Raw genomic sequence first — 25,495 nt, 5'->3', positions numbered from 1 at the left:
TCCTCAGTCCTTTTTGTTGAAGCACCTTTTGCAGCGATTACAGCCTCGAGTCTTCTTGGGTATGACGCTACAAGCTTGGCACACCTGTATTTGGGGAGTTTCTCCCGTTCTTCTCTGCAGATCCTCTCAAGCTCTGTCAGGTTGGATGGGGAGCAATGCTTCACAGCTATTTTCAGGTCCCTCCACAGGATTCAAGTCCGGGCTCTGGCTGGGCCACTCAAGGACATTCAGAGACTTGTCCCGAAGCCACTCCTGCGTTGTCTTGGCTGTGTGCTTAGGGTCGTTGTCCTGTTGGATGGTGAACCTTCGCCCCAGTCTGAGGTCCTGAGCGCTCTGGAGCAGGTTTTCATCAAGGATCTCTCTGTACTTTGCGCCGTTCATCTTTCCCTCAATCCTGACTAGTTTCCCAGTCCCTGCCGCTGAAAAACATCCCCACAGCATGATGCTGCCACCACCATGCTTCACCGTAGGGATGGTGCCAGGTTTCATCCAGATGTGACGCTTAGCATTCAGGCCAAAGAGTTAAATCTTGGTTTCATCAGACCAGAGAATCTTGTTTTTCATGGTCAGATTCCTTTAGGTGCCTTTTGGCAAACTCCAAGCGGGCTGTCGTGCCATTTACTGAGGAGTAGCTTCCGTCTGGCCACTCTACCATAAAGGCCTGATTGGTGGAGTGCTGCAGAGATGGTTGTCCTTCTGGAAGGTTCTCCCATCTCCACAGAGGAACTCTGGAGCTCTGTCAGAGTGACCATCGGGTTCTTGGTTACCTCCCTGACCAAGGCCTTTCTCCCCGGATTGCTCAGTTTGGCCGGGCGGCCAGCTCTAGGAAGAGTCTTGGTGGTTCCAAACTTCTTCCATTTAAGAATGATGGAGGCCGCTGTGTTCTTGGGGACCTTCAATGCTGCAGAATTATTTTGGTACCCTTCCCCAGATCTGTGCCTCAACACAATCCTGTCTCTGAGCTCTACCGATAATTCCTTCAACCTCATGGCTTGGTTTTTGCTCTGACATGCACTGTCAACTGTGGGATCTTATATAGACAGGTGTGTGCCTTTCCAAATCATGTCCAATCAATTGAATTTACTTAGGGTTGACTCCAATCAAGTTGCAGAAACCTCTCAAGGATGATCAATGGAAAATTTCGAGTCTCATAGCAAAGGGTCTGAATACTTATGTAAGTAAGGTATTTCCTTTTCTTTCTTCTAAAAACCTGCTTTCACTTTGTCATTATGGGGTATTGGGTCATTATGGGGTATTGGGTCATTATGGGGTATTGGGTCATTATGGGGTATTGGGTCATTATGGGGTATTGGGTCATTATGGGGTGTTGGGTCATTATGGGGTGTTGGGTCATTATGGGGTGTTGGGTCATTATGGGGTGTTGGGTCATTATGGGGTGTTGGGTCATTATGGGGTGTTGGGTCATTATGGGGTATTGGGTCATTATGGGGTAATGGGTCATTATGGGGTATTGGGTCATTATGGCGTATTGGGTCATTATGGGGTATTGGGTCATTATGGGGTATTGGGTCATTATGGGGTAATGGGTCATTATGGGGTATTGTGTGTAGATTGATGAGGATTTTTATTTATTTAATCCATTTTAGAATAAGGCTGTAACGTAACAAAATGTGGAAAAGGTCAAGGGGTCTGAATAATTTCCGAATGCACTCTATATTTAGTTATGTTAAGCGACTTGATCCTACTATAAGAAGTCTTTCTCGGCTAACACACTTGATCCTACTATAAGACGTCTTTCATGGCTAACACACTTGATCCTACTATAAGAAGTCTTTCTTGGCTAACACACTTGATCCTACTATAAGACGTCTTTCATGGCTAACACACTTGATCCTACTATAAGACGTCTTTCTTGGCTAACACACTTGATCCTACTATAAGACGTCTTTCATGGCTAACACACTTGATCCTACTATAAGAAGTCTTTCTTGGCTAACACACTTGATCCTACTATAAGAAGTCTTTCATGGCTAACACACTTGATCCTACTATAAGAAGTATTTCATGGCTAACACACTTGATCCTACTATAAGAAGTCTTTCTTGGCTAACACACTTGATCCTACTATAAGAAGTATTTCATGGCTAACACACTTGATCCTACTATAAGAAGTCTTTCATGGCTAACACACTTGATCCTACTATAAGAAGTATTTCATGGCTAACACACTTGATCCTACTATAAGAAGTCTTTCTTGGCTAACACACTTGATCCTACTATAAGACGTCTTTCATGGCTAACACACTTGATCCTACTATAAGACGTCTTTCTTGGCTAACACACTTGATCCTACTATAAGACGTCTTTCATGGCTAACACACTTGATCCTACTATAAGAAGTCTTTCTTGGCTAACACACTTGATCCTACTATAAGACGTCTTTCATGGCTAACACACTTGATCCTACTATAAGACGTCTTTCTTGGCTAACACACTTGATCCTACTATAAGACGTCTTTCATGGCTAACACACTTGATCCTACTATAAGAAGTCTTTCTTGGCTAACACACTTGATCCTACTATAAGAAGTCTTTCATGGCTAACACACTTGATCCTACTATAAGAAGTATTTCATGGCTAACACACTTGATCCTACTATAAGAAGTCTTTCTTGGCTAACACACTTGATCCTACTATAAGAAGTATTTCATGGCTAACACACTTGATCCTACTATAAGAAGTCTTTCATGGCTAACACACTTGATCCTACTATAAGAAGTATTTCATGGCTAACACACTTGATCCTACTATAAGAAGTCTTTCTTGGCTAACACACTTGATCCTACTATAAGACGTCTTTCATGGCTAACACACTTGATCCTACTATAAGACGTCTTTCTTGGCTAACACACTTGATCCTACTATAAGACGTCTTTCATGGCTAACACACTTGATCCTACTATAAGAAGTCTTTCTTGGCTAACACACTTGATCCTACTATAAGACGTATTTCATGGCTAACACACTTGATCCTACTATAAGACGTCTTTCTTGGCTAACACACTTGATCCTACTATAAGACGTCTTTCATGGCTAACAGACTTGATCCTACTATAAGAAGTCTTTCATGGCTAACACACTTGATCCTACTATAAGACGTCTTTCATGGCTAACACACTTGATCCTACTATAAGAAGTATTTCTTGGCTAACACACTTGATCCTACTATAAGACGTCTTTCATGGCTAACACACTTGATCCTACTATAAGACGTCTTTCTTGGCTAAAACACTTGATCCTACTATAAGAAGTCTTTCTTGGCTAACACACTTGATCCTACTATAAGACGTCTTTCTTGGCTAACACACTTGATCCTACTATAAGACGTCTTTCATGGCTAACACACTTGATCCTACTATAAGACGTCTTTCATGGCTAACACACTTGATCCTACTATAAGAAGTCTTTCTTGGCTAACACACTTGATCCTACTATAAGACGTCTTTCATGGCTAACACACTTGATCCTACTATAAGACGTCTTTCATGGCTAACACACTTGATCCTACTATAAGACGTCTTTCATGGCTAACACACTTGATCCTACTATAAGAAGTCTTTCTTGGCTAACACATTGACTGTATCGTGCCGATGGTTCCAGGTTCCTGTCTAAACTGGCTCAGCTGTCAGTCCCAATCCAGAACCAGGAAATGACGAGTCATGCTTCCCGTCAACACCAGGAAGAGACTAGAAAGGCAGCCGTGGGCAAGAAGAGCCTCAACAAGCTGGCGGTGCGACACTGGGAAGGGGGTGTGTGTGTGTGTGTGTGTGTGAATATTTGCATGGTATGTGTGTGGTTATCTAGTCTTGATTCTGCTACTGTGGGTCCAGGCGGAGCTGAGGTCTGTGGTTATCTAGTCTTGATTCTGCTACTGTGGGTCCCAGGCGGAGCTGAGGTCTGTGGTGGCCTCTCTAGAACAGATGGAGGAGGACAGAGACTCTCTGGAGCGCCAGTGTTTTAACCTCAGACAACTACTGGACCAGGAGGAGGAGAGGAACCAGCAGGTGAGACAGACCAGACCTGGGTTCAGATATCTCTAATACTTCCGGTAAGACAGACCAGACCTGGGTTCAGATATCTCTAACGCCAGGGTAGTGGGTTCGATCCCAGGGACCACCCATACGTAAAAATGTATGCACACATGACTGTAAGTCGCTTTGGATAAAAGCGTCTGCTAAATGGCTTATTATTATTATTATTATTATTATTATTAATGTAAAAATAAATAAATAATAGCGATAATTACAGCGATTACGTTACAATAAATACTTTTTTTGGGGGAGTCAGCAGCCTTTAGCCTTCTCCACAGTGGGGAGAGGGAGGGAGTCAGCAGCCTTTAGCCTTCTCCACAGTGGGGAGAGGAAGGGAGTCAGCAGCCTTCTCCACAGTGGGGAGAGGAAGGGAGTCAGCAGCCTTCTCCACAGTGGGGAGAGGGAGGGAGTCAGAAGCCTTCTCCACAGTGGGGAGAGGGAGGGAGTCAGCAGCCTTTAGCCTTCTCCACAGTGGGGAGAGGGAGGGAGTCAGCAGCCTTCTCCACAGTGGGGAGAGGGAGGGAGTCAGCAGCCTACAGCCTTCTCCACAGTGGGGAGAGGGAGGGAGTCAGCAGCCTTTAGCCTTCTCCACAGTGGGGAGAGGGAGGGAGTCAGCAGCCTTTAGCCTTCTCCACAGTGGGGAGAGGGAGGGAGTCAGCAGCCTTTAGCCTTCTCCACAGTGGGGAGAGGGAGGGAGTCAGCAGCCTTTAGCCTTCTCCACAGTGGGGAGAGGGAGGGAGTCAGCAGCCTTTAGCCTTCTCCACAGTGGGGAGAGGGAGGGAGTCAGCAGCCTTTAGCCTTCTCCACAGTGGGGAGAGGGAGGGAGTCAGCAGCCTTTAGCCTTCTCCACAGTGGGGAGAGGGAGGGAGTCAGCAGCCTTTAGCCTTCTCCACAGTGGGGAGAGGGAGGGAGTCAGCAGCCTTTAGCCTTCTCCACAGTGGGGAGAGGGAGGGAGTCAGCAGCCTTTAGCCTTCTCCACAGTGGGGAGAGGGAGGGAGTCAGCAGCCTTTAGCCTTCTCCACAGTGGGGAGAGGGAGGGAGTCAGCAGCCTTCTCCACAGTGGGGAGAGGGAGGGAGTCAGCAGCCTTCTCCACAGTGGGGAGAGGGAGGGAGTCAGCAGCCTTTAGCCTTCTCCACAGTGGGGAGAGGGAGGGAGTCAGCAGCCTTCTCCACAGTGGGGAGAGGGAGGGAGTCAGCAGCCTTTAGCCTTCTCCACAGTGGGGAGAGGGAGGGAGTCAGCAGCCTTTAGCCTTCTCCACAGTGGGGAGAGGGAGGGAGTCAGCAGCCTTCTCCACAGTGGGGAGAGGGAGGGAGTCAGCAGCCTTCTCCACAGTGGGGAGAGGGAGTCAGCAGCCTTTAGCCTTCTCCGCAGTGGGGAGAGGGAGGGATTCAGCAGCCTTTAGCCATCTCCACAGTGGGGAGAGGGAGGGAGTCAGCAGCCGTTAGCCTTCTCCACAGTGGGGAGAGGGAGGGAGTCAGCAGCCTTTAGCCTTCTCCACAGTGGGGAGAGGGAGGGAGTCAGCAGCCGTTAGCCTTCTCCACAGTGGGGAGAGGGAGGGAGTCAGCAGCCTTTAGCCTTCTCCACAGTGGGGAGAGGGAGGGAGTCAGCAGCCTTTAGCCTTCTCCACAGTGGGGAGAGGGAGGGAGTCAGCAGCCTTCTCCACAGTGGGGAGAGGGAGGGAGTCAGCAGCCTTTAGCCTTCTCCACAGTGGGGAGAGGGAGGGAGTCAGCAGCCTTCTCCACAGTGGGGAGAGGGAGGGAGTCAGCAGCCTTTAGCCTTCTCCACAGTGGGGAGAGGGAGGGAGTCAGCAGCCTTTAGCCTTCTCCACAGTGGGGAGAGGGAGGGAGTCAGCAGCCTTCTCCACAGTGGGGAGAGGGAGGGAGTCAGCAGCCTTTAGCCTTCTCCACAGTGGGGAGAGGGAGGGAGTCAGCAGCCTTTAGCCTTCTCCACAGTGGGGAGAGGGAGGGAGTCAGCAGCCTTTAGCCTTCTCCACAGTGGGGAGAGGGAGGGAGTCAGCAGCCTTTAGCCTTCTCCACAGTGGGGAGAGGGAGGGAGTCAGCAGCCTTTAGCCTTCTCCACAGTGGGGAGAGGGAGGGAGTCAGCAGCCTTCTCCACAGTGGGGAGAGGGAGGGAGTCAGCAGCCTTCTCCACAGTGGGGAGAGGGAGGGAGTCAGCAGCCTTTAGCCTTCTCCACAGTGGGGAGAGGGAGGGAGTCAGCAGCCTTTAGCCTTCTCCACAGTGGGGAGAGGGAGGGAGTCAGCAGCCTTTAGCCTTCTCCACTGTGGGGAGAGGGAGGGAGTCAGCAGCCTACAGCCTTCTCCACAGTGGGGAGAGGGAGGGATTCAGCAGCCTACAGCCTTCTCCACAGTGGGGAGAGGGAGGGAGTCAGCAGCCTTTAGCCTTCTCCACAGTGGGGAGAGGGAGGGAGTCAGCAGCCTTTAGCCTTCTCCACAGTGGGGAGAGGGAGGGAGTCAGCAGCCTTTAGCCTTCTCCACAGTGGGGAGAGGGAGGGAGTCAGCAGCCTTTAGCCTTCTCCACAGTGGGGAGAGGGAGGGAGTCAGCAGCCTTTAGCCTTCTCCACAGTGGGGAGAGGGAGGGAGTCAGCAGCCTTCTCCACAGTGGGGAGAGGGAGGGAGTCAGCAGCCTTTAGCCTTCTCCACAGTGGGGAGAGGGAGGGAGTCAGCAGCCTTTAGCCTTCTCCACAGTGGGGAGAGGGAGGGAGTCAGCAGCCTTTAGCCTTCTCCACAGTGGGGAGAGGGAGGGAGTCAGCAGCCGTTAGCCTTCTCCACAGTGGGGAGAGGGAGGGAGTCAGCAGCCTTTAGCCTTCTCCACAGTGGGGAGAGGGAGGGAGTCAGCAGCCGTTAGCCTTCTCCACAGTGGGGAGAGGGAGGGAGTCAGCAGCCTTTAGCCTTCTCCACAGTGGGGAGAGGGAGGGAGTCAGCAGCCTTTTGCCTTCTCCACAGTGGGGAGAGGGAGGGAGTCAGCAGCCTTTAGCCTTCTCCACAGTGGGGAGAGGGAGGGAGTCAGCAGCCGTTAGCCTTCTCCACAGTGGGGAGAGGGAGGGATTCAGCAGCCTTTAGCCTTCTCCACAGTGGGGAGAGGGAGGGAGTCAGCAGCCTTTAGCCTTCTCCACAGTGGGGAGAGGGAGGGAGTCAGCAGCCGTTAGCCTTCTCCACAGTGGGGAGAGGGAGGGATTCAGCAGCCGTTAGCCTTCTCCACAGTGGGGAGAGGGAGGGAGTCAGCAGCCTTCTCCACAGTGGGGAGAGGGAGGGAGTCAGCAGCCTTTAGCCTTCTCCACAGTGGGGAGAGGGAGGGAGTCAGCAGCCTTTAGCCTTCTCCACAGTGGGGAGAGGGAGGGAGTCAGCAGCCGTTAGCCTTCTCCACAGTGGGGAGAGGGAGGGAGTCAGCAGCCTTCTCCACAGTGGGGAGAGGGAGGGAGTCAGCAGCCTTCTCCACAGTGGGGAGAGGGAGGGAGTCAGCAGCCTTTAGCCTTCTCCACAGTGGGGAGAGGGAGGGAGTCAGCAGCCTTCTCCACAGTGGGGAGAGGGAGGGAGTCAGCAGCCTTCTCCACAGTGGGGAGAGGGAGGGAGTAAGCAGCCTTTAGCCTTCTCCACAGTGGGGAGAGGGAGGGAGTCAGCAGCCTTTAGCCTTCTCCACAGTGGGGAGAGGGAGGGAGTCAGCAGCCTTTAGCCTTCTCCACTGTGGGGAGAGGGAGGGAGTCAGCAGCCTACAGCCTTCTCCACAGTGGGGAGAGGGAGGGATTCAGCAGCCGTTAGCCTTCTCCACAGTGGGGAGAGGGAGGGAGTCAGCAGCCTTTAGCCTTCTCCACAGTGGGGAGAGGGAGGGAGTCAGCAGCCTTTAGCCTTCTCCACAGTGGGGAGAGGGAGGGAGTCAGCAGACTTTAGCCTTCTCCACAGTGGGGAGAGGGAGGGAGTCAGCAGCCTTTAGCCTTCTCCACAGTGGGGAGAGGGAGGGAGTCAGCAGCCTTTAGCCTTCTCCACAGTGGGGAGAGGGAGGGAGTCAGCAGCCTTCTCCACAGTGGGGAGAGGGAGGGAGTAAGCAGCCTTTAGCCTTCTCCACAGTGGGGAGAGGGAGGGAGTCAGCAGCCTTTAGCCTTCTCCACAGTGGGGAGAGGGAGGGAGTCAGCAGCCTTTAGCCTTCTCCACTGTGGGGAGAGGGAGGGAGTCAGCAGCCTACAGCCTTCTCCACAGTGGGGAGAGGGAGGGATTCAGCAGCCGTTAGCCTTCTCCACAGTGGGGAGAGGGAGGGAGTCAGCAGCCTTTAGCCTTCTCCACAGTGGGGAGAGGGAGGGAGTCAGCAGCCTTTAGCCTTCTCCACAGTGGGGAGAGGGAGGGAGTCAGCAGACTTTAGCCTTCTCCACAGTGGGGAGAGGGAGGGAGTCAGCAGCCTTTAGCCTTCTCCACAGTGGGGAGAGGGAGGGAGTCAGCAGCCTTTAGCCTTCTCCACAGTGGGGAGAGGGAGGGAGTCAGCAGCCTTCTCCACAGTGGGGAGAGGGAGGGAGTCAGCAGCCGTTAGCCTTCTCCACAGTGGGGAGAGGGAGGGAGTCAGCAGCCTTTAGCCTTCTCCACAGTGGGGAGAGGGAGGGAGTCAGCAGCCTTTAGCCTTCTCCACAGTGGGGAGAGGGAGGGAGTCAGCAGCCGTTAGCCTTCTCCACAGTGGGGAGAGGGAGGGAGTCAGCAGCCTTTAGCCTTCTCCACAGTGGGGAGAGGGAGGGAGTCAGCAGCCGTTAGCCTTCTCCACAGTGGGGAGAGGGAGGGAGTCAGCAGCCTTTAGCCTTCTCCACAGTGGGGAGAGGGAGGGAGTCAGCAGCCTTTAGCCTTCTCCACAGTGGGGAGAGGGAGGGAGTCAGCAGCCTTTAGCCTTCTCCACAGTGGGGAGAGGGAGGGAGTCAGCAGCCGTTAGCCTTCTCCACAGTGGGGAGAGGGAGGGATTCAGCAGCCTTTAGCCTTCTCCACAGTGGGGAGAGGGAGGGAGTCAGCAGCCTTTAGCCTTCTCCACAGTGGGGAGAGGGAGGGAGTCAGCAGCCGTTAGCCTTCTCCACAGTGGGGAGAGGGAGGGATTCAGCAGCCGTTAGCCTTCTCCACAGTGGGGAGAGGGAGGGAGTCAGCAGCCTTCTCCACAGTGGGGAGAGGGAGGGAGTCAGCAGCCTTTAGCCTTCTCCACAGTGGGGAGAGGGAGGGAGTCAGCAGCCTTTAGCCTTCTCCACAGTGGGGAGAGGGAGGGAGTCAGCAGCCGTTAGCCTTCTCCACAGTGGGGAGAGGGAGGGAGTCAGCAGCCTTCTCCACAGTGGGGAGAGGGAGGGAGTCAGCAGCCTTCTCCACAGTGGGGAGAGGGAGGGAGTCAGCAGCCTTTAGCCTTCTCCACAGTGGGGAGAGGGAGGGAGTCAGCAGCCTTCTCCACAGTGGGGAGAGGGAGGGAGTCAGCAGCCTTTAGCCTTCTCCACAGTGGGGAGAGGGAGGGAGTCAGCAGCCATTAGCCTTCTCCACAGTGGGGAGAGGGAGGGAGTCAGCAGCCGTTAGCCTTCTCCACAGTGGGGAGAGGGAGGGAGTCAGCAGCCTTTAGCCTTCTCCACAGTGGGGAGAGGGAGGGAGTCAGCAGCCTTTAGCCTTCTCCACAGTGGGGAGAGGGAGGGAGTCAGCAGCCTTCTCCACAGTGGGGAGAGGGAGGGATTCAGCAGCCTTTAGCCTTCTCCACAGTGGGGAGAGGGAGGGAGTCAGCAGCCTTTAGCCTTCTCCACAGTGGGGAGAGGGAGGGAGTCAGCAGCCTTCTCCACAGTGGGGAGAGGGAGGGAGTCAGCAGCCTTCTCCACAGTGGGGAGAGGGAGGGAGTCAGCAGCCTTTAGCCTTCTCCACAGTGGGTGAGAGGGAGGGAGTCAGCAGGGCCTGGCAGATACTTTCATAGTAGGAATCAACATAATGTATAGTCTATTACTGAGTTAATAATGTCTTTAGAACAATCTACATTTTTAAATTTTTTAAATTTTAGTCATTTAGCAGACGCTCTTATCCAGAGCGACTTACAGTTAGTGAGTGCATACATATTAATTTTTGTTCATACTGGCCCCCCGTGGGAAACCGAGTGGTGCAGCGGTCTAAGGCACTGCATCTCAGTGCTTGAGGCGTCACTACAGACCCCCTGGTTCGATTCCAGGCTGTATCACAACCGGCCCGTGATTGGGAGTCCCATAGGGCGGCGCACAATTGGCCCAGCGTCGTCCGGGTTTGGCCGGTGTAGGCCGTCATTGTAAATAAGAATTTGTTCTTAACTGACTTGCCTGGTTAAATAAAATAAACCCTGCCGTTGCAAACGCCATGCTCTACCAACTGAGCTACACGGGAATCTACAGGAACTCTGTGTAGCAACATAACTGAACATTACAGATGGAAGCAAAATACTTCGGTAAGAAGAAGACGTTGTCTGGAATTGGTTTTGTAATAGAATGATGACAAAATAGGAACTAAGCCCATATTTGGGTATCTGGTTCTTTCATTGACAGGAAGCTTCCTCCTTGATGGGGATCAAGTCCTCAGTGGCATTCTAAATAGGACCCTATTAACTAAATAGTGTAATATTGTGACCGGGAGCTAAAGGTAATGCACTATATAGGGAAAAGTCTAGGGAGCTAAAGGTAATGCACTATATAGGGAATAGGGAGCTAAAGGTAATGCACTATATAGGGAATAGTCTAGGGAGCTAAAGGTAATGCACTATATAGGGAATAGTCTAGGGAGCTAAAGGTAATGCACTATATAGGGAATAGTCTAGGGAGCTAAAGGTAATGCACTATATAGGGAATAGTCTAGGGAGCTAAAGGTAATGCACTATATAGGGAATAGTCTAGGGAGCTAAAGGTAATGCACTAAATAGGGAATAGTCTAGGGAGCTAAAGGTAATGCACTAAATAGGGAATAGGGAGCTAAAGGTAATGCACTATATAGGGAATAGTCTAGGGAGCTAAAGGTAATGCACTATATAGGGAATAGGGAGCTAAAGGTAATGCACTATATAGGGTATAGTCTAGGGAGCTAAAGGTAATGCACTATATAGGGAATAGTCTAGGGAGCTAAAGGTAATGCACTATATAGGGAATAGGGAGCTAAAGGTAATGCACTATATAGGGAATAGGGAGCTAAAGGTAATGCACTATATAGGGAATAGGGAGCTAAAGGTAATGCACTATATAGGGAATAGTCTAGGGAGCTAAAGGTAATGCACTATATAGGGAATAGGGAGCTAAAGGTAATGCACTATATAGGGAATAGTCTAGGGAGCTAAAGGTAATGCACTATATAGGGAATAGGGAGCTAAAGGTAATGCACTATATAGGGAATAGTCTAGGGAGCTAAAGGTAATGCACTATATAGGGAATAGTCTAGGGAGCTAAAGGTAATGCACTATATAGGGAATAGGGAGCTAAAGGCAATGCACTATATAGGGAATAGGGAGCTAAAGGTAATGCACTATATAGGGAATAGTCTAGGGAGCTAAAGGTAATGCACTATATAGGGAATAGTCTAGGGAGCTAAAGGTAATGCACTATATAGGGAATAGTCTAGGGAGCTAAAGGTAATGCACTATATAGGGAATAGTCTAGGAAGCTAAAGGTAATGCACTATATAGGGAATAGTCTAGGGAGCTAAAGGTAATGCACTATATAGGGAATAGTCTAGGGAGCTAAAGGTAATGCACTATATAGGGAGCTAAAGGTAATGCACTATATAGGGAATAGTCTAGGGAGCTAAAGGTAATGCACTATATAGGGAGCTAAAGGTAATGCACTATATAGGGAGCTAAAGGTAATGCACTATATAGGGAGCTAAAGGTAATGCACCATATAGGGAATAGGGAGCTAAAGGTAATGCACTATATAGGGAATAGTCTAGGGAGCTAAAGGTAATGCACTATATAGGGAATAGGGAGCTAAAGGTAATGCACTATATAGGGAATAGTCTAGGGAGCTAAAGGTAATGCACTATATAGGGAATAGGGAGCTAAAGGTAATGCACTATATAGGGAATATGGAGCTAAAGGTAATGCACTATATAGGGAATAGTCTAGGGAGCTAAAGGTAATGCACTATATAGGGAATAGTCTAGGGAGCTAAAGGTAATGCACTATATAGGGAATAGTGAGCTAAAGGTAATGCACTATATAGGGAATAGTCTAGTCAAAGGTCATTTGAGATGCAGCCTGTGTGTTCTTCTGTTTATGGCTCCTCCTCTCTCCTCCTCCTCTCCTCCTCCCCTCCTCTCCTCCTCTCTCCTCCTCCTCTCCTCCTCCCCTCCTCTCCTCTCTATGTTGTCTTAGATCCTCCAGTTGTCAGAACAAGGAGTCCTTCGTCTCCCCACTGTGCCACAGCGTAAAGACAGACCCTTACAGGTTAACAAGCTGTAACACACACACAGGTTCCCAATGCATTCTGGGAACCATAAACAATAGTCTCTTCAGTCACAGACACAGGTTTTCATAGCAGTGGTTTATTCTGGAAGTGATTGTGATCTCAGTTTTCTGTAGAAGAGGATGTGGTCAGACACATTTTATATTTAGTTCTTAAAATCTAATCCATTCTATACTAGGAGACCAGGAAGGTCACAGCAGAGTTAATACATTCTATACTAGGAGACCAGGAAGGTCACAGCAGAGTTAATACATTCTATACTAGGAGACCAGGAAGGTCCCAGCAGAGTTAATACATTCTATACTAGGAGACCAGGAAGGTCACAGCAGAGTTAATACATTCTATACTAGGAGACCAGGAAGGTCACAGCAGAGTTAATACATTCTATACTAGGAGACCAGGAAGGTCACAGCAGAGTTAATACATTCTATACTAGGAGACCAGGAAGGTCACAGCAGAGTTAATACATTCTATACTAGGAGACCAGGAAGGTCACAGCAGATCTAATCCATTCTATACTAGGAGACCAGGAAGGTCACAGCAGATCTAATCCATTCTATACTAGGAGACCAGGAAGGTCACAGCAGAGTTAATCCATTCTATACTAGGAGACCAGGAAGGTCACAGCAGAGTTAATACATTCTATACTAGGAGACCAGGAAGGTCACAGCAGATCTAATCCATTCTATACTAGGAGACCAGGAAGGTCACAGCAGATCTAATCCATTCTATACTAGGAGACCAGGAAGGTCACAGCATAGCTAATCCATTCTATACTAGGAGACCAGGAAGGTCACAGCAGAGCTAATACATTCTATACTAGGAGACCAGGAAGGTCACAGCAGAGTTAATCCATTCTATACTAGGAGACCAGGAAGGTCCCAGCATAGCTAATCCATTCTATACTAGGAGACCAGGAAGGTCACAGCAGAGTTAATACATTCTATACTAGGAGACCAGGAAGGTCACAGCAGAGTTAATCCATTCTATACTAGGAGACCAGGAAGGTCCCAGCATAGCTAATCCATTCTATACTAGGAGACCAGGAAGGTCACAGCAGAGTTAATCCATTCTATACTAGGAGACCAGGAAGGTCACAGCAGAGTTAATACATTCTATACTAGGAGACCAGGAAGATCACAGCAGAGTTAATACATTCTATACTAGGAGACCAGGAAGGTCCCAGCAGAGTTAATCCATTCTATACTAGGAGACCAGGAAGGTCACAGCAGAGTTAATCCATTCTATACTAGGAGACCAGGAAGGTCACAGCAGAGTTAATACATTCTATACTAGGAGACCAGGAAGGTCACAGCAGAGTTAATACATTCTATACTAGGAGACCAGGAAGGTCACAGCAGAGTTAATACATTCTATACTAGGAGACCAGGAAGGTCACAGCAGAGCTAATCCATTCTATACTAGGAGACCAGGAAGGTCACAGCAGAGTTAATCCATTCTATACTAGGAGACCAGGAAGGTCACAGCAGAGTTAATACATTCTATACTAGGAGACCAGGAAGGTCACAGCAGAGTTAATACATTCTATACTAGGAGACCAGGAAGGTCACAGCATAGTTAATACATTCTATACTAGGAGACCAGGAAGGTCACAGCAGAGCTAATACATTCTATACTAGGAGACCAGGAAGGTCACAGCAGAGTTCATCCATTCTATACATTCCATTTCTGTCTGATCTGTAATACATTCTGTTCTAGACATTTCTGTCTGATCTGCAATACATTCAATATTTTACATTTTATATAATCTGCAACACACTTTACAATACATTTACAATACATTTATTTTTGGTAATAGGAGATTCTATACAGTGTAGTTCTGTCTGATCTCCAACGCTCTTTCAGGGAAGATAGTTTTTATAGTCAAGAGGTCTCAGAATAACCTGGAGTTTTATGACATGTACATGTCATTTAAAAAAAGGGAAATCTTGAAGGAGAAACAGTTTGGCCACTACTGAACAAATTCATCTTAACATTTTAATTAGTGGTTTTTCCGACCGTCCTCTTCCCCTTCTAGGAGCAGATGCTGCGTCTGGTTCCTAGCGGAGACTCCATCACCACGAGACTCCATCACCTAGCCAAGACCCTCCAGACATCCGGGCCGGTCCAGGATGCCAAGAATCTACTGGACCTTGCCTACAGACACGCTGACCACCTGATCACTCCGCCTACAGCTGTCAGCCAATAGCAAGGCTCCATCCACCCTGGTTCACCAATAGCAGGACTCCATTAGCCATATATTTATATGACCATATATATTAGCCATATATTTAAATGACCATATATTAGCCTTTTTTTTTATATGGCTCTGCATGGACCACCTGACTTTAATAGCTACATAGTTAACATTGTATACTGCGTTGGGAGTAGCCCTATTTGTACATATGTAAGTGTTGTTCATGATTTCCTCTTTTAGCAGTAGATGATAATGTTTTGCGGATTAAAAACCTGAAGAAGTATTTTTTGTGTTGGAATGTTTTTGATCAGTTCCTAAGATAATGCCAATAGTTCTAATAATGCATGAAGTCCAAACAGGGCTGAAGTAAGCCCGTCACCCAGCTGAAGATAATGCCAATAGTTCTAATAATGCATGAAGTCCAAAGTAAGCCCGTCACCCAGCAGAAGATAATGCCTATAGTTCTAATAATGCATGAAGTCCAAAGTAAGCCCGTCACCCAGCTGAAGATAATGCCTATAGTTCTAATAATGCATGAAGTCCAAAGTAAGCCCGTCACCCAGCTGAAGATAATGCCTATAGTAAGCCTGTACGTGTCATCCAGAATGGGTCTGTAACGTCTGAATGCATGTAGGCCAGCCAATCACAGTCAGCTAGTAGCGCTTCAGTAATCCCCAGTGGAGCTATACAGTCAGCAGTAATCCCCAGTGGAGCTATACAGTCAGCAGTAATCCCCAGTGGAGCTATACAGTCAGCAGTAATCCCCAGTGGAGCTATACAGTCAGCAGTAATCCACAGTGGAGCTATACAGTCAGCAGTAATCCACAGTGGAGCTATACAGTCAGCAGTAATCCACAGTGGAGCTATACAGTCAGCAGTAATCCACAGTGGAGCTATACAGTCAGCAGTAATCCACAGTGGAGCTATACAGTCAGCTAGTAATCCACAGTGGAGCTATACAGTCAGCAGTAATCCACAGTGGAGCTAAACAGTCAGCAGTAATCCCCAGTGGAGCTATACATTCAGCAGTAATCCACAGTGGAGCTATACAGTCAGCAGTAATCCACAGTGGAGCTATACAGTCAGCAGTAATCCACAGTGGAGCTATACAGTCAGCAGTAATCCACAGTGGAGCTATACAGTCAGCAGTAATCCACAGTGGAGCGATACAGTCAGCAGTAATCCACAGTGGAGCTATACAGTCAGCAGTAATCCACAGTGGAGCTATACAGTCAGCAGTAATCCCCAGTGGAGCTATACAGTCAGCAGTAATCCACAGTGGAGCTATACAGTCAGCAGTAATCCACAGTGGAGCTATACGGTCAGCAGTAATCCCCAGTGGAGCTATACAGTCAGCTAGTAACGCTGCAGGGTCCCTAACAGGACTGTGGAGCACTAGATCTGGTAGGCTCCCCTATGTAGGGTCCCTAACAGGGCTTTTTAGGGAACTAGATCTGCGAATCCCCCCTCCTTAGGGTCCGTCTACTCCTGGAGTCAGACAAGTCGTCGTTGAAGACTCTCTCGATGGTGGAGGGCAGCGAGGCGCGGACGGTGCGCCCCAAGCCTCGGGCGGCGAACACGTAGAGGACAGGGTTCAGGGAGCTCTTCAGATACACCAGGAACAGAGAGACGTACGCCCCCGTGAACGACGCCCGGTACAGCCCCGCCTGGTCATGCCGCCCTGCCGCCAGCGCCCGCAGGAAGCGGCAGGTGAAGTAGGGCACCCAGCAGGAGAGGAAGAGGAGCATGGTGAGGAAGAGGAGCCGGTACAGCCTGGCCATCTGTCTCGCAGTCGCTGAGGATGAAGAGGTTGGTCTGGCGTCCCCTGCCTGCCTGGCGGTCCACAGCACGGCTATGTTACTCACCAGGAACACCGTTAAAGGCAGGAGGAACCCAGCGACCGTCTCCGTCAGAAACAGCCCAGCGCTGTACCCAATGCTCTCCAGACACTGGGTGGTACCGTTGAGCTCCAGCAGGGCTGCGCTGTGGAGGTAGGGGACGGCGAGGGCAGCAGCCAGCCCCCAGAGGACACCACACACCAGGGGAACAGCCCAGCGAGGACGCTTCAGACTGGACCAGACTGGCCTGAGGAGACACAGACATCTCTCCACAGCCACGGCACACAATAGGAAGGCTGCAGCGTACAGCCCCAGGCCCCTCAGGAATATCACCAGGCGGCAGGCCAGTTCCCCCAGGGGCCAGCTACAGCCGTGGGCCAGGTACGCCAGCATCAGAGGGGTGCGGAGGAGGAGAACCAGGTCAGCCAACGCCAGGTTCACCACGTAGACGCGGAAGCTGCTGGCGCCGCGCGTCTCTCCCTCGCCCACGCTGCCACGCCTCATCAGGCGGCCACGCCCACGCCAGGCCAACGCCCACACCACTAGGCCGTTCAAGGTCACGCCCACCTGGGGACAGACAAGAAGAGGAAGTGATGTCATAAACCAGCAGACACTGCAGGAACCTCGAGGACTGAAGCTATGCCAGGTGTGAATGGTATAACTCACCTGATTCAACACGGCATGGTCTTGTTCCAGCCCAGCACTAACGCACCTGATTCAACACGGCATGGTCTTGTTCCAGCCCAGCACTAACTCACCTGATTCAACACGGCATGGTCTTGTTCCAGCCCAGCACTAACGCACCTGATTCAACATGGCATGGTCTTGTTCCAGCCCAGCACTAACGCACCTGATTCAATATGGCATGGTCTTGTTCCAGCCCAGCACTAACGCACCTGATTCAACATGGCATGGTCTTGTTCCAGCCCAGCACTAACGCACCTGATTCAACATGGCATGGTCTTGTTCCAGCCCAGCACTAACACACCTGATTCAACATGGCATGGTCTTGTTCCAGCCCAGCACCACAACCTGATTCAACATGGCATGGTCTTGTTCCAGCCCAGCACTAACGCACCTGATTCAACATGGCATGGTCTTGTTCCAGCCCAGCACTAACACACCTGATTCAACATGGCATGGTCTTGTTCCAGCCCAGCACTAACACACCTGATTCAACATGGCATGGTCTTGTTCCAGCCCAGCACTAACACACCTGATTCAACATGGCATGGTCTTGTTCCAGCCCAGCACTAACGCACCTGATTCAACATGGCATGGTCTTGTTCCAGCCCAGCACTAACACACCTGATTCAACATGGCATGGTCTTGTTCCAGCCCAGCACTAACACACCTGATTCAACATGGCATGGTCTTGTTCCAGCCCAGCACTAACGCACCTGATTCAACATGGCATGGTCTTGTTCCAGCCCAGCACTAACACACCTGATTCAACATGGCATGGTCTTGTTCCAGCCCAGCACTAACGCACCTGATTCAACATGGCATGGTCTTGTTCCAGCCCAGCACTAACGCACCTGATTCAACATGGCATGGTCTTGTTCCAGCCCAGCACTAACACACCTGATTCAACATGGCATGGTCTTGTTCCAGCCCAGCACTAACGCACCTGATTCAACATGGCATGGTCTTGTTCCAGCCCAGCACCACAACCTGATTCAACATGGCATGGTCTTGTTCCAGCCCAGCACTAACACACCTGATTCAACATGGCATGGTCTTGTTCCAGCCCAGCACTAACACACCTGATTCAACACGGCATGGTCTTGTTCCAGCCCAGCACTAACACACCTGATTCAACATGGCATGGTCTTGTTCCAGCCCAGCACTAACGCACCTGATTCAACACGGCATGGTCTTGTTCCAGCCCAGCACTAACGCACCTGATTCAACATGGCATGGTCTTGTTCCAGCCCAGCACTAACACACCTGATTCAACATGGCATGGTCTTGTTCCAGCCCAGCACTAACACACCTGATTCAACATGGCATGGTCTTGTTCCAGCCCAGCACTAACACACCTGATTCAACATGGCATGGTCTTGTTCCAGCCCAGCACTAACACACCTGATTCAACATGGCATGGTCTTGTTCCAGCCCAGCACTAACGCACCTGATTCAACATGGCATGGTCTTGTTCCAGCCCAGCACTAACACACCTGATTCAACATGGCATGGTCTTGTTCCAGCCCAGCACTAACACACCTGATTCAACATGGCATGGTCTTGTTCCAGCCCAGCACTAACACACCTGATTCAACATGGCATGGTCTTGTTCCAGCCCAGCACTAACGCACCTGATTCAACATGGCATGGTCTTGTTCCAGCCCAGCACTAACACACCTGATTCAACATGGCATGGTCTTGTTCCAGCCCAGCACTAACTCACCTGATTCAACATGGCATGGTCTTGTTCCATCCCAGCACTAACACACCTGATTCAACACGGCATGGTCTTGTTCCAGCCCAGCACTAACACACCTGATTCAACACGGCATGGTCTTGTTCCAGCCCAGCACTAACACACCTGATTCAACATGGCATGGTCTTGTTCCAGCCCAGCACTAACGCACCTGATTCAACATGGCATGGTCTTGTTCCAGCCCAACACTAACACACCTGATTCAACATGGCATGGTCTTGTTCCAGCCCAGCACTAACACACCTGATTCAACATGGCATGGTCTTGTTCCAGCCCAGCACTAACGCACCTGATTCAACATGGCATGGTCTTGTTCCAGCCCAGCACTAACACACCTGATTCAACACGGCATGGTCTTGTTCCAGCCCAGCACTAACACACCTGATTCAACATGGCATGGTCTTGTTCCAGCCCAGCACCAACACACCTGATTCAACATGGCATGGTCTTGTTCCAGCCCAGCACTAACACACCTGATTCAACATGGCATGGTCTTGTTCCAGCCCAGCACTAACGCACCTAATTCAACACGGCATGGTCTTGTTCCAGCCCAGCACTAACGCACCTAATTCAACACGGCATGGTCTTGTTCCAGCCCAGCACTAACGCACCTGATTCAACACGGCATGGTCTTGTTCCAGCCCAGCACTAACGCACCTGATTCAACATGGCATGGTCTTGTTCCAGCCCAGCACCAACGCACCTGATTCAACATGGCATGGTCTTGTTCCAGCCCAGCACTAACGCACCTGATTCAACATGGCATGGTCTTGTTCCAGCCCAACGCACCTGATTCAACATGGCATGGTCTTGTTCCAGCCCAGCACTAACACACCTGATTCAACATGGCATGGTCTTGTTCCAGCCCAGCACTAACACACCTGATTCAACATGGCATGGTCTTGTTCCAGCCCAGCACTAACGCACCTGATTCAACATGGCATGGTCTTGTTCCAGCCCAGCACTAACACACCTGATTCAACATGGCATGGTCTTGTTCCAGCCCAGCACTAACGCACCTGATTCAACATGGCATGGTCTTGTTCCAGCCCAGCACTAACGCACCTGATTCAACACGGCATGGTCTTTGATTGAAGCCAATTGAATCAAGTGTGCCGGAACGAAAACCTGCACCTGGACTGAAGTAGACTGAACTAGAATTAGTCTCTAGACTAGAGACTCACCAGGAAGATGACTATGGTGAGCAGCATCTGAGCGATGCGGCCCGTCTCTGCCTGCCAGGTGCCGGTGCAGCCCAGTCCTTCACCGGGTCCTGCTGGGCTGGGAGAGGGCCGGGTCAGGAACCACTGGCTGGTGTTCACAAGGTTCATATTGGCTCAGATAGGAAGATATAGACCTGGAGGCTGCTGTGAGGAGACCTATGGAGACAGTATGGAGATATATGTTAACTAGACCACAGTGAGGAGACCTATGGAGATATATGTTAACTAGACCACAGTGAGGAGACCTATGGAGACAGTGTGGAGATATACACTGCTCAAAAAAATAAAGGGAACACTTTGTAACTCAATGTAACTCCAAGTCAATCACACTTCTGTGAAATCAAACTGTCCACTTAGGAAGCAACACTGATTGACAATACATTTCACATGCTGTTGTGCAAATGGAATAGACAACAGGTGGAAATTATAGGCAATTAGCAAGACACCCCCAATAAAGGACTGGTTCTGCAGGTGGTGACCACAGACCACTTCTCAGTTCCTATGCTTCCTGGCTGATGTTTTGGTCACTTTTGAATGCTGGCGGTGCTTTCACTCTAGTGGTAGCATGAGACGGAGTCTACAACCCACACAAGTGGCTCAGGTAGTGCAGCTCATCCAGGATGGCACATCAATGCGAGCTGTGGCAAGAAGGTTTGCTGTGTCTGTCAGCGTAGTGTCCAGAGCATGGAGGCGCTACCAGGAGACAGGCCAGTACATCAGGAGACGTGGAGGAGGAGGGCAACAACCCAGCAGCAGGACTGCTACCTCCGCCTTTGTGCAAGGAGGAGCAGGAGGAGCACTGCCAGAGCCCTGCAAAATGACCTCCAGCAGGCCACAAATGTGCATGTGTCTGCTCAAACGGTCAGAAACAGACTCCATGAGGGTGGTATGAGGGCCCGACGTCCACAGGTGGGGGTTGTGCTTACAGCCCAACACCGTGCAGGACGTTTGGCATTTGCCAGAGAACACCAAGATTGGCAAATTCGCCACTGGCGCCCTGTGCTCTTCACAGATGAAAGCAGGTTCACACTGAGCACGTGACAGACGTGACAGAGTCTGGAGATGCCGTGGAGAACGTTCTGCTGCCTGCAACATCCTCCAGCATGACCGGTTTGGCGGTGGGTCAGTCATGGTGTGGGGTGGCATTTCTTTGGGGGGCCGCACAGCCCTCCATGTGCTCGCCAGAGGTAGCCTGACTGCCATTAGGTACCGAGATGAGATCCTCAGACCCCTTGTGAGACCATATGCTGGTGCGGTTGGCCCTGGGTTCCTCCTAATGCAAGACAATGCTAGACCTCATGTGGCTGGAGTGTGTCAGCAGTTCCTGCAAGAGGAAGGCATTTGATGCTATGGACTGGCCCGCCCGTTCCCCAGACCTGAATCCAATTGAGCACATCTGGGACATCATGTCTCGCTCCATCCACCAACGCCACGTTGCACCACAGACTGTCCAGGAGTTGGCGGATGCTTTAGTCCAAGTCTGGGAGGAGATCCCTCAGGAGACCATCCGCCACCTCATCAGGAGCATGCCCAGGCATTGAGCCTCCTTTTGACTTGTTTTAAGGACATTACATCAAAGTTGGATCAGCCTGTAGTGTGGTTTTCCACTTTAATTTTTAGGGTGACTCCAAATCCAGACCTCCATGGGTTGATAAATTTGATTTCCATTGATGATTTTTGTGTCATTTTGTTGTCAGCACATTCAACTATGTAAAGAAAAAAAGTATTTAATAAGATTATTTCATTCATTCAGATCTAGGATGTGTTGTTTAAGTGTTCCCTTTATTTTTTTGAGCAGTGTATATCTCCATACTGTGAGGAGACCTATGGAGACAGACAGTGTGGAGATATATGTTAACTAGACCACAGGAAGGAGACCCACAGTGTGGAGCTACATGTTAGCTAGACCACAGGAAGGAGACCCACAGTGTGGAGCTACATGTTAACTAGACCACAGGAAGGAGACCCACAGTGTGGAGCTACATGTTAGCTAGACCACAGGAAGGAGACCCACAGTGTGGAGCTACATGTTAGCTAGACCACAGGAAGGAGACCCACAGTGTGGAGCTACATGTTAGCTAGACCACAGGAAGGAGACCCACAGTGTGGAGCTACATGTTAACTAGACCACAGGAAGGAGACCCACAGTGTGGAGCTACATGTTAGCTAGACCACAGGAAGGAGACCCACAGTGTGGAGCTACATGTTAACTAGACCACAGGAAGGAGACCCACAGTGTGGAGCTACATGTTAGCTAGACCACAGGAAGGAGACCCACAGTGTGGAGCTACATGTTAGCTAGACCACAGGAAGGAGACCCACAGTGTGGAGCTACATGTTAGCTAGACCACAGGAAGGAGACCCACAGTGTGGAGCTACATGTTAACTAGACCACAGGAAGGAGACCCACAGTGTGGAGCTACATGTTAGCTAGACCACAGGAAGGAGACCCACAGTGTGGAGCTACATGTTAGCTAGACCACAGGAAGGAGACCCACAGTGTGGAGCTACATGTTAACTAGACCACACTATGGTGTAACATTGTATACATTTTAGTCATTTAGCAGACGCTCTTATCCAGAGCGACTTACAGGAGCAATTAGGGTTAAGTGCCTTGCTCGAGGGCACATCAACAGATTTTTCACCTAGTCGGCTCGGGGGATTAGAACCAGCGACCTTTCGGTTACTGGCACAACGCTCTTACCCACTAAAGCTACCTGCCTCCCCTATACATGTCACCCTGTCACTGTTGTGTGACTGACAGCCTGTGGGACTGGTTTTACTGTCTAATCCAACTTGTCCAGAGTCTGGCTAACACATCTTTCTGTTACTGCGGTGAAACGGACGGGCGCTGACGCATTTTATATACGTTTCATAAATATTACTCAGAGGGACGGTTTCCCCAAACACAGGTTAAGCCTCTTCATGGAGAATTGCCATTGAAAAGGGGGGTTTCGTTCAAGAATAGGCTTTAATCTGGGTCTGTGAAACCTGTCCAGTGAGTGTTGTATCAGTAAAAATCACATGCTTTCTGCTACATTTATGCTCTGGCTAGAGTATTGTGGAGGAATGCACATTGAGTGAGTCAGGGATGTGTTGGGTGAAAGGAATGAGGACCATCCCACCCTGAATCCATCACCAAAAAGTGCAACCTCACCAAAACCTGAGTTCAATACTGTTCTCCATCACACCTAGTTTCACCCCTACACTCTCTCTCTCTGGACCTGTCCACACACATCAGACAATATTGTCCTACACACACACACAAGGTGACATTTGTTGTTGAATTCACAGTTAGTTGACAACTCAACCAAATGTAAATCATAACTAGACGTTGAACTTGATGTCTCTCTCTCTCTCTCTCTCTCTCTCTCTCTCTCTCTCTGTCTCTCTCTCTCTCTCTCTCTCTCTCTCTCTCTCTCTGTCTCTCTCTCTCTGGGCCTGTCCATGCTTATCTGACGTGCCTCGCTGCCTTCCTAAGGAATGACTCAATTACAACACACCCTGAACCCCCCTCCAACACACCCTCGCCCCCCCCTTGACTTGCAACACACCTTGACTTGCATGCCTCCGGGTCTACCTCCAGCGCAACTGACTTCTGCCAACTTACTGTGACCGTGTGTCTTGATAACTTATCAGTTAGACTGACCGCCGCCGAGAGCCATGGCCTTTTACAAAGACTATATAGAAAGATTTACATTTCAGAAATAGATGTGCTATTTACATTTTTGTGATAACATGTAGTTATTTTTGATAGATCATTATGAAAGTTAGTGAAGGTTTGACTCACCTGCCTCTGCGTCTGTCGGTCGCCCTGTGCTTCTGAGATCCGGAGAGAGTGAGATCGGAGAGAGGAAGGCGTGGCTAGCCTTTATTGATGCAATCTCTTGAGAAGGTAGCTAGAGGCTGTGGTGTGTGGTTCCTCTTTACTCTCTGAACGCAACACTATGTGGAGGATCATTACACAGCCCTGCTGATGCTATCCTTTCTGACGTCTATCAACAGGAAGGATCAGGGTGGAGGATTTACCATCAGATACAGTATGATACTTCTATAGGAAGGATCAGTGTGGAGTATTTACCACCTGATGTGCAAGTTGACGTTTATTGGGATGAATCTTGTCCTGGAGGCGGAGCTGAGCGATTTCCACTAGATGGGCCAGCTGCAAAGTCAAAATTGGCTATATGTACTGAGTGTACAAAACATTAAGAACACCTTCCTAATATTGAGTTGCACCCCCTTTTGCCCTCAGAAAAGCTTAAATTCATCGGGGCACGGACTCTACATTGTGTTAAGTGTTCCACAGGGATGCTGGCCCATTTTGACTCCAATGCTTCCCACAGTTGTGTCAAGTTCGCTGGAATGAGACATTAAATGATACACACGGGAAACTGTTGAGCATACCCCGTTCAAAGGCCCGTTCAAAGTATCCCCCCTGTATATATAGCCTCCCTACTGTTATTTTATTTTACTTCTGCTCTTTTTTTTCTCAACACTTTTTTTTGTTGTTGTTTTATTTTTATGCACTGTTGGTTAAGGACTGTAAGTAAGCGTTTCACTGTAATGTCTGCACCTGTTGTATTCGGCGCATGTGGCAAATAAAATTTGATTTGATTTGATTTGAAATATTTTGTCTTGCCCATTCACCCTCTGAATGGCACACATACACAATCCATGTCTCAATTGTCTCAAGGCTTAAAAACCCTTCTTTAACCTGTCTCCTCCCCTTCATATACACTGATTGAAGTGGATTTTAACAAGTGACATCAATAAGGGATCATAGCTTTCACCTGGATTCACCTGGTCAGTCTATGTCATGGAAAGAGCAGGTGTTCTTAATGTTTTGTGTACTCAGTGTAAATAAAAAATGCATGACAAAAAAAAAAAAAAAAGATCTTAATTGAGGTTAGGGTTAGGTATAAGGTTAGCAGTGTGGTTAAGGTTAGGGTTAGGTATAAGGTTAGCAGTGTGGTTAAGGTTAGGGTTAAGGTTAGGGTTAGGGTTAGGGTTAGGGTTAGGGTTAGGTATAAGGTTAGCAGTGTGGTTAAGGTTAGGGTTAGGTATAAGGTTAGCAGTGTGGTTAAGGTTAGGGTTAAGGTTAGGGTTAGGTATAAGGTTAGCAGTGTGGTTAAGGTTAGGGTTAAGGTTAGGGTTAGGTATAAGGTTAGCAGTGTGGTTAAGGTTAGGGTTAAGGTTAGGGTTAGGTATAAGGTTAGCAGTGTGGTTAAGGTTAGGGTTAAGGTTAGGGTTAGGTATAAGGTTAGCAGTGTGGTTAAGGTTAGGGTTAAGGTTAGGAGTAGGTTTAAAATCAGATTTTCTGA

The 25,495-nt window shown here is 49.5% G+C and overlaps 2 protein-coding genes across 2 annotated transcripts in view; one reads left to right on the top strand and one right to left on the bottom strand.

Moving 5' to 3' along the window:
* The window catches only part of LOC311125765 (centromere protein Q-like), a 19,198-nt gene extending 4,246 nt beyond the window's left edge, over positions 1 to 14,952 (top strand). Inside the window, exons 5-8 of the mRNA XM_084199797.1 lie at positions 3,623 to 3,752; positions 3,907 to 4,026; positions 12,383 to 12,454; positions 14,512 to 14,952. Of these exons, the coding sequence (XP_084055923.1) occupies positions 3,623 to 3,752; positions 3,907 to 4,026; positions 12,383 to 12,454; positions 14,512 to 14,682 (493 nt within the window). The 3' untranslated portion in view covers positions 14,683 to 14,952. The remainder of the gene's footprint in view (positions 1 to 3,622; positions 3,753 to 3,906; positions 4,027 to 12,382; positions 12,455 to 14,511) is intronic.
* On the bottom strand, positions 14,263 to 23,998 carry LOC311125764 (prostaglandin D2 receptor 2-like). Its single transcript, XM_084199796.1, has 3 exons — positions 23,965 to 23,998; positions 20,136 to 20,330; positions 14,263 to 17,075 (listed from the first exon to the last, which is right to left on the bottom strand). Exons 2-3 carry the CDS (start codon positions 20,280 to 20,282, stop codon positions 16,119 to 16,121), a joined length of 1,104 nt encoding a protein of 367 aa, XP_084055922.1. The 5' UTR covers positions 20,283 to 20,330; positions 23,965 to 23,998; the 3' UTR covers positions 14,263 to 16,118.
* Positions 23,999 to 25,495: the final 1,497 nt, after the last annotated feature.

Source organism: Coregonus lavaretus (assembly GCF_964263955.1).
Source record: "Coregonus lavaretus genome assembly, contig: HAP1_SCAFFOLD_610, whole genome shotgun sequence".
Taxonomy (NCBI): Eukaryota; Metazoa; Chordata; class Actinopteri; order Salmoniformes; family Salmonidae; genus Coregonus; species Coregonus lavaretus.
This window is presented reverse-complemented; position numbering and strand designations above follow the sequence as displayed.